The sequence below is a fragment of the Galleria mellonella genome, unplaced genomic scaffold, assembly GCF_026898425.1.
Source record: "Galleria mellonella isolate WM207_F2 unplaced genomic scaffold, CSIRO_AGI_GalMel_v1 utg184, whole genome shotgun sequence".
In the NCBI taxonomy this organism is placed as follows: domain Eukaryota; kingdom Metazoa; phylum Arthropoda; class Insecta; order Lepidoptera; family Pyralidae; genus Galleria; species Galleria mellonella.
The window spans coordinates 996,811-1,005,983 of record NW_026442025.1 but is presented as its reverse complement, the minus strand read 5'-3'; the positions used below and the strand labels follow the sequence as shown (position 1 = coordinate 1,005,983).

The 9,173-nt window shown below is 36.1% G+C and overlaps 3 protein-coding genes across 3 annotated transcripts; 2 read left to right on the top strand and 1 right to left on the bottom strand.

Annotated features, from left to right (window-relative positions):
- Positions 1–2,145: 2,145 nt before the first annotated feature.
- LOC128200396 (uncharacterized) lies at positions 2,146–5,206 on the bottom strand. Its single transcript, XM_052893747.1, has 2 exons — positions 4,813–5,206; positions 2,146–4,288 (listed from the first exon to the last, which is right to left on the bottom strand). Exon 2 carries the CDS (start codon positions 4,281–4,283, stop codon positions 2,412–2,414), a length of 1,872 nt encoding a protein of 623 aa, XP_052749707.1. The 5' UTR covers positions 4,284–4,288; positions 4,813–5,206; the 3' UTR covers positions 2,146–2,411.
- A 51-nt stretch (positions 5,207–5,257) lies between these two features.
- On the top strand, positions 5,258–6,188 carry LOC128200465 (uncharacterized). The gene is made up of 2 exons (XM_052893951.1): positions 5,258–5,665; positions 5,775–6,188. The coding sequence occupies exons 1-2, from the start codon at positions 5,605–5,607 to the stop codon at positions 6,119–6,121; spliced, it is 408 nt and encodes a 135-aa protein (XP_052749911.1). The 5' UTR covers positions 5,258–5,604; the 3' UTR covers positions 6,122–6,188.
- Positions 6,189–7,820: 1,632 nt separating this feature from the next.
- LOC113516427 (uncharacterized) lies at positions 7,821–9,173 on the top strand. The gene is made up of 3 exons (XM_052893800.1): positions 7,821–7,913; positions 8,181–8,365; positions 8,631–9,173. The coding sequence occupies exons 1-3, from the start codon at positions 7,821–7,823 to the stop codon at positions 9,040–9,042; spliced, it is 690 nt and encodes a 229-aa protein (XP_052749760.1). The 3' UTR covers positions 9,043–9,173.

Below are 9,173 nucleotides of genomic sequence, written 5' to 3'. Positions count from 1 at the left end.
TGTCATTATTGCCTGAAAGATTCATATTCATATAAAGAATCTGGTTTTATAGTTTGGCCATTCTTCCGGTATAAAATTAAAAGTATTAGGCGGTATTATTTTAATGTTTTTTACTTGTTCAGGCTGGATTACCATTGCAGAGTTTTTATTTCTTTCCGCCATGATGACGATTAATAAAATTTATACGAATCTTTCTTTCTTTTCTTTTTTGAAACTTATATTGAATACTTATACTTTACCGCTGTCACCATGTTATATGTAGATAGATGCTTTATTAATATAGGACTAATAGTTTTAATAATAATACTCCTTAATTCTTACTCCACATTTTTATTCTCCTCATAAATTAGTTAACACAGAGCAGAGTAAAACATTACGTTCGGAAACACATTACAACAGGTACTAAACAATTTTATTACAAACTTATACATTCCGCCCACTAACGACATAATTTTGTCCTTCACATACCAAACCGCCCACCATGCTTATAATGACAAAAATAAACGAACAATTTGGCAGCAAGAGCTAATGCTTATTATCTTATTAACTAATAAATGTTGACACAGCTTAATAACTAATAGATAACAATTTATTTAATAACTGGTAACACACATAATTTGGATGCGCGGCGTTTGAATACTGAAATCTGATTCCGTATAGTAACTACTCGCGTGATGTTGTCCTTACCCGGATATTTGGCAACCACTCGTCCGAGTAGCCATCGACAAGGAGGTAAGTAGTCTTCTTTTATTAAAACTATGTCCCCAATATCAGGTTTTGACTTTTGATACGACCACCTATACTGATGAAGAAACCTTGTAAGGTATTCTTGAGACCATCGTTTCCAAAAAGTTTGCGTCACTTTCTGTATCAACTGCCACCTTTGAAGACTAGAAATATTTGACTTCTTAAAATTGTGATCTGGAGCGGTTAGCAATGGACCACCGACAAGAAAATGCCTCGGCGTAAAAACATCAATGGTATCTTGATTTGAATCTGTTCTGGATAAAGGACGTGAGTTTATTAATCGTATATAAACTGCAGCTGCATATTCTATCTTAGACGCGTCTGAGAATCCATGTAATTCGAGTTGTGATAATATGATTTGATATCCATGCCATTTCGGTATGTCAATTTTCTTTAATTGAGATAAGTCTTTAACTTCACTCATTAATTATATTATTTGGAACTTCATCATCCCATCTTACTGCTAAAATCCAAAGAATTCTAAGAATAATTTCCTTTTTTTGCTGTTTCCCATTGTTTGTATTCCTGTTTATTTAGTTTTATCTCAAGTAATTCTAGATCTACAGTACGATACTTCTTAGAGCAGAGGTGTCAAACTCAATTTTGCAGAGGGCCATACAAATTTTAAATTAGGTGTACCAGATTAAAAATAAAAAATATAAACTGAATTACTATAACATTTTATTTATTAAATTATATAAGTATATAATATACGGTTGTTAAAAATCATATCAAAGTTATAAAAGATGGTAGGTTATATTGAGCTCGAGAATCCAAATACCTGACTTCTCTTGTTTTTGACAAGCTCATTGATGTCAGGTATCACATTCGTTGTAGTTATTTTAAGGGCTGATTGGAAATGTTCATTCTTAAGTCTTGTGCGATGTTTGTTCTTATTTATTGTTATGACGGAAAACATCTGCTCACATAAATAGGTGCTACCAAACATGCAGAGAATGCGTGCTGCAAGCTTTTTTGATTCCGGATAATTATCCAAACTCTTGAAATACTGAACCGTTCTCTCTTAGTTTAAGTGGTCCGATGCTTTGTTTAGGAAATATGATGATGATGTGGGTATTGTGGTTGATAGATCAGTATATAAATTAAAGGTCCGACTTACTACCTATATAATGTTTTAGTACATCCACACAGAATATTCACAAATCACATAAATACAGAAGGAGAACGATTATACGAGCACAGCTATATATATATTACAAAGATTGAGGACACAGATAAAAATAATAATTAGCAACTATATACATAAAATAAGCGTGAAGCTATATCTAAATATTATAACGTAAGTTAACAACTGTCCAGCAAAGCGATAGTTCTCGACTGATCTATGCGTCCACGCAGGCCGCGCGGCCACCGCCACGGGTTAAAAATAGATCGAGCGGCAACTAGAGATGGGCAATCCACCTGGGTGGGTTTAAAGTCTGGTGGGTAAAAACCGGGTGTTTTGGGTTTATTGGGTTTAAACCCCATAAACACCCAAATTTTTGGGTGTTTATGATTTTGTACTTCATCATCGTCATCTCAGCCGCAAGACGTCCACTATACTGGACATAGACAATATTATTATGCAGCCTACAGAATAAAAAACTTTTAATTTGATTTTGAGTTTATTAAGAAAGAGATGAAAGTAAAATGTAAAACTACAGTCAATCACTGTCAGATTCAGAGTTATTACAAGCGATGAATTGTATAGGTTCGATAGGCTCTATTTCGTCTAAACTGTTATGTTCATTTACTTGCTCAATGAAAGCTTCTAAGGTATTTTCTTCATTAAACTGAATGTCCTCGCATTCAGCTTTATGTTTAAGATTCCAGTTATAACAAATGAATGAAATTTTTTCAGTTCTTTCAGTTGTAAGTCGATTTCTTTTGTTATTATGTATGTAGCCTTGGATACTAAAGGAACGCTCAGTGGCTGCCGAAGTACAGGGAGCTGATAGAATACGAATCGCTACTTTGCTTAACTCAGTGGAACCACAAATACCTTTCCACCATATTAGGGGCTCAATGCTATCTAATGAGCTCCATACAAATCCTCTGGCCCAAAAGTTTTCTTTAGCTTTATAACACGCCAAATCTGCCATTACATTTGACAAACTTAAGTGTTGGCTTAAATTGTAGATAAACTCCATACCCTTAAGTTCTTCCTCTTGAGTAAGTTCGACTCCTAGAGTCCTGGGGTCTAGAATATATGCTGCAAAATGTATTGGCCTCATTGCCATATTGCATCTTGAAGATACTGATGTTAGAATCTGCTGTTTGCTTTCTTCGCTCAATGTCGAAATCTCATTTAATGCAAAACGTATCTTAGCTTGTACATCTCTAAATGTAATGTATGTGCGATGCAAACGATTCTGGTCGCTCTCTAAGTAAAATATGCTTTCAGTGACTGGTTCCAAAATACTTATACATTCCCCTGTCTTCGTCCAGAAATCATCACTTAGAATTAAATCTTTAATATCTCTTGAAATTACCACATCTTCTCTAACTGTTAATATTTGCAAAGCTATCTTATTTGCTTTCAAACTTTTTAACGAAGTAACATGACTTCCCCATCTTGTAGCACAAGGCAATTTTAGTGTTTGTGTAGAATCTTCACCCTGCCTTGATTTTATCAACAAGGAACTTAATCGTTGACTCCTTTTAACAGTTTTTATTATATTTATGGCTTGCATAATAAACACAGTTACTTCTTGTATCTTTACAATATCTTGGCACAACAAGTTAAGGATATGTGCACAGCAACCGAGAGGAACAACATGTGGATATTTGAGTTTTGTTAATTCGAATGCCTTTTGTATATTTCTAGCGTTATCGCCAATAAGTACAAGAAACTTATTTGCTCCATACACTTTCATTACTTTTTCAACTTCTTGGCTAAGGTATTCACTAGTGTGAGGATTACTTTCTGTATTCAAACTTTTAACGTATGCAGGTTGAGGTTTTGATATAAGAAAGTTTATTATTCCTTCATTTCTTAAATTAGACCAGCCATCGCACTGAAGGTGTAAGTAACTACAAGCATTTAGTTCCTCATTTAACTCAAAACGCATTTCTCTATATATTTTATCTAAGTATTTTGTCGCTAAAGCTTTACGTGAAGGTATTTTAAATTTTGGTTGCAATTTTTCGAAAAATTGTATCCATAAAGGATGTTGCACCATCGATAATGGCGTCCCTGTTACAAATATAGCTCTCGCTAATTCTGTTTTTATATGATCATCGGTGTCTTGAAACTCAGCATTTATTGTAGTGTTAGCAGACGACGAGGGGCTTATAAAAGAATCATTTGTCTCTATCTCTGACAGTCCAGACATTTTGGTTTTGGACGAGCTATCTTTTATAAGTTTCATAGAGTCTTTTAATGTTTCTGGAGATTTTGGACAAGTGATAAGATGTTGAAGCATTTTGGCAGCATTACTGAATTTGTAGACCTTATTACAAAGCTTGCAAGAAACAGACTTGTTTGGTAAAGTACGGTAGTGCTCCCATATGCGTAAATCTTTAGGTCTCCCCATTGAACCTAAAAAAATGAACGATGATTAGTTGGTCTGACGAAAATTCAACAATAGAGTGCCTATTTTTTTACAATGATTATTTCTTGTTATTTACAATAAATTTATTAAAAAAATAATAAAATAAATACAAAAAGCCTTTGTAAAATTACATCTCCTCGGAGGATTAAACGCAGACGCTAGTTTATTATCGTATTGTTCTGTATTTTTCTCAGCAACTTCTTTAATTCGATTAGGTACTTACGCATATTATGTTAAAAATAAATATCTAGTACACATCTTAGGCTATCCACCATTATTATCCAATGACGACTCTCAGCTAACTATGCACTATCATCCAAAATAAACGTGTATGGAAAATTTTATCCCAGTCGGTTGAGGATTGAGGATAATTGCATCAACATACGAACATACCTACATACTTTTATTTACATAACGCAAGCTAAATAAAAGCTTGTAATAATACATCTAATTTTAAGTTAAAATTGTTAAGTGATCATGATATAATTGTATCATTCAAAAATCCACTTACCTTTAATTATTTCTTGTTAAGTATAAATATTATTTCAAATCTGCTCCCTTAATATGCACTTTTTTACTGCTTTTCCTACCTAACACGTTACCAGGAAGTCACGTTACCAGAGTCAGAGTAATAGTGAACACGTTTGACAGTGATTGTCGTCGCCTCATATTCAGCGTCGACGAATAGGGGAATCCCCAGTCATAATGTATTGCATGCGTGGCGGTCTTACTTCAAATCCATAAACAAAGAGATAATTACAGAACTCGATACTAGATGGCGCTGTTTTTGTTTGAAGAAAGTTTGCGGGCTAAAATACATAGAATTTCATCAATGACTTCCACAAAGAACAACATTTCTGTTTTTTCTAAGTCCGTATCTCTTCCGTATATTTCATAAGATATAAGCTTGGGCTATTGTTATGCAACGTGATTTTGTCGCTGTCTTGCTAGCAGGGTTGACAGATATACGATTTAAATCGTACTCATACTATTATTTGTCTATTTTTTAATGTACGATCGTAAAGATTATGATCGTAATTCGCACAAAAACATACGACTTTTTGGTTACCTGGCAACATTTTTATTATGAAACGAACATGCTCACATCATCAGTCACATGCAACAATTTATTGGGGATTTCCCCTTCACGTCTGGCAGTCCTGCTTGCTAGAATATAGGTAAGTCAGCCACAGTTACTGACGATCGATATTTAAAGGGTATTGTTTTTGTGCTAAATATTTCATAAAAACGTTATTTAATACTTTGTGGATTATTAATTTAGTTGATAATCACTGGAAGTAAAATGGATGCTAATTTGAGAGATCAAGATCTTCGTATAAAACAGTTAATAAAAGAAAATCTACGTAAGTACTCTTTTTATACCTAGGTAGGTAAGGTATAATAAACACAAAAGGTACTTAGATCGCGTGTGTTCGAAGCATTTATTCTAATAAATTTAATTTAAAATTGTAGAAAGAAAAAAATGTCTGCCAAGCCGTAGCCGAAGCCGATCTCCAAATATATTTGGCGATAGTGAGACCCAGTGTCCAGATGATTTACCCAGCGTCGTCGCAACAAAGAAAAGAAACGAGGATAAAGTAAAAGAAAATTTACTGAAAGAAGAAACAAACTGTTCTAAATGCTTAATTTATGGAGAAGAGGATAAAAGAAATGAGTATTTCGGACTGTTAGTGGCTCAAGAATTTAAATATATACGGCCATGTGTGCGAACGAGGTGTTATGAAGAAATTTTAAAGTATCTACGGGAAGCAAAAGGCCAACATGTTGATCAACTGCAACATGAAAACACTGAAAATTAATTACTTTCATTTTATTATATATAGATTTTTAAAATTTCCTGAAATATTATTAGTTAACGTTTTATTTAATATTGTAGAATTGATCAATACAATTTATAAAAATAATTTATTGGTATTACTTACATATTTTCAAAAAAATACGTAAAAACCTATTTTTTTGGGTGATTATGGGAGTTTATGGGTGTTTATTGGGTTTTTACCAAAGCACCGGGTTTAAACCCGGTGCTTTGCCCATCTGTAGCGGCAACGCTACTCGACTGCATGTTTTCATTACATCCGTACGATTTAGTGTGTGTAAGATATATAAATAAATATATGTGAATAAATATTTGTAAATAAATAAATAAAATATAATATTAATTGTGTAAGTGACCTACAATATATAAATAAATATTTGTAAATAAATAAACAAAATAAAGTTTATATTAAATATGTAAGTCGCCTACAATTTGTGTTCTTGCGCCACCACTAACCTGGTCGTTTCACAGCGTTCGATACGTCGGCTGCACCAATTCGCCCATGGACACGCAGCATTTCATTTTTGTAAACGGGGTCGAGGCGATATAGTCGACTAGATTTCGAGATCGGCTTGCCTTTTCGAAGGGTTTCTAATTCTGCTGGGAAGTCTTCCCCCTGTGCCTGCCTTATCTACAAATTTTCCGTCCGTTCCAGATGTTCAACGGCCAAATCTCCCTTCGGGCCCTTACAATTCTGTATGAAGAGTAGCACGCAGGCCGTCGTTCTGATGAGGCGTTTGTAATTTGAGAAACGCTCCAGTTCTGGTAAACAGAGCGAACACGTGTTGTTAGCGTGTAATACGACTTGCTCGCTTTCTTCTCTTGGCTGCTCCGGCATATTCTATGGCCATTCGACTTCCAGTTGTCTTAGTAACGCTGGCCCGGTGAACCACGCATCGTCAGCGTCTTGCGGCAAGTATCCGGGTCTCGTCGCTAAGTCGGCTACGTTTTGTTTCGTTGGTACCCATTTCCATTGGTGCGGGGCGCTCAGCTCGGCGATCTCCCCCAGCCGGTGTGCAACATAAGGAGTTTATCGCTTCCTCCCGTTCCTCACCCAATGCAGCACCACGCGTGCGTCTGTCTAGTACGTGATCCTATCTATATCCCAGCGATGCTCGTCACGTACGTGGTGCGCCAGTCGTGCCCCTGTCAATGTCGCCTAGAGTTCCATCCGCGAGATGGTTTGTGTCTTGAGCGGCGCCACCTTGGCTTTCGCCGCTGCCAATATCACTCGCACGTTCCCATCTTTTTGTTCTAGCCGCCAATAAGCGGCCGCTGCGTAAGCATCCTCGCTTGCGTCGCAGAACACGTGAAGTTGGCGGTTCTGTACTGGACTCTCCCCGTTGTAGCTTCGCGGCAGCTCAATATGGCTAATGTGTTCCAGACTTCTTAGCCACTCGGCGAATACTTCAGCGAACGCCGTGGGTATTCTCTCGTCCCAGCCCACCTTCTGTCGTCACAGGTTCTGTAATTCGCTCTTTGCAGTGATCGTGTAGCAACTTAACAGCCCCAGCGGGTCATATATGCTCATTACCGCGCTTAGGGCTTCCCTCTTCGTTGGTGGTCGTTTTCCGTCTTTGACCTCCTTGTTTACTCGATTTAGAGATGTACTATATTTAAGTACATCTTTCGTCGAATCCCATAACAGGCCTAGCGTCTTCTCATAACTGTCGTTTTTAGTTATGGCCTATGTTACACCGTGTACCCGCAGCTCGCTGGATATGTTTCGTAGTACTTTTCTGCGATTGCGACCGGAATCCAGCTTGGCGATGCACGTAGTCCACTTGTTAATTAGTGCTTCTTGAAACACAGTCATCTTTTTTGGTCTACTGACATTGACTACCGAGTCAGTAGAATCATTTTCATCTAATACAGCGCTACTGTCGTTAGACGTCTCGGCGCTAATATTGCCAGATGTCTGGTTGCTAGCTCTAGAAACATTTAAAAAGTGTAACATGTCCAAGTAAGGTGTCTTGCGTTTTTTTGGTGCCCCACTTCCGCTTTTGAGTGAGGAATCTTTATTTTTTTCTCTGGCGTGATAGTCGCGCAAACCCTTCCATTTTTTTTATAGGTCTTTAACATCGAAAATAATAAATGAAACTACATGCATTATATGGGATATTTTACAGCCACAGGAAATTCCAGAACTTTCTGAAGCATTGTGGCTAGAAATAGCAAAACGATATTATAAAAAAACCAATTATCCTAATTGTATAGGATCTATCGATAGCAAGCATATTCGTATTCGAAAACCACCAAAAAGTGGGTCTAACTATTTTAATTATAAGAAGTTTTTCTCAATTGTTCTGTTAGCCGTAACAGATGCAAACTGTTTTTATTGCCATTGATGTAGGTGCTTGCGGACGAAATACTGACAGCAATATATTTAAAGAAAGTGCTTTTGGTAAAAAATTGGCTCGTGGGTCTCTGAAGATTCCTAACTCTACTAAATTGCCTAATTCAAATGGATTGCCCCAACCTTTCGTGTTTCTTGGGGATGAGGCATTTGGATTACAAAAGCATATCTTGAGGCCTTTTCCTAATAAAAGTTTAAATAAGGAAGAGCGAATTTACAATTATCGTCATAACCGGGCTAGGAGATGCGTGAAATATGCATTCGGCATCCTAACAAGCAAATGGAGAGTTTTGCATACACCGATTGCAACTAATGTGAATACAATCATCGCTATCGTAAAAGTTGTTTGTATTTTACATAATTTTGTCATAGCAAGAGAACAAGTACAATATGCACATATTTCGCGACGTACCTCAACAACTCTTACAAGTACAAGGAACCAAATTATTACTGTATCAAATTCTGGAAAAACAGCAAAAGAAAACTTTAAAAACTATTTTCTTAACGAAGGAAAGCTACCCTGGCAAAATAGTATTTGTAAGTTTTAGCTACAGGACGAAATAGTGTAACGGAGTTTGTAAAGCCATAAATAATATGTAGGTAAATGATGATACTTTGTTTTATGTAGTGAGTGATACAAGTATATTGTTGAATAAGTAATAAATTAATTTAAATGGAA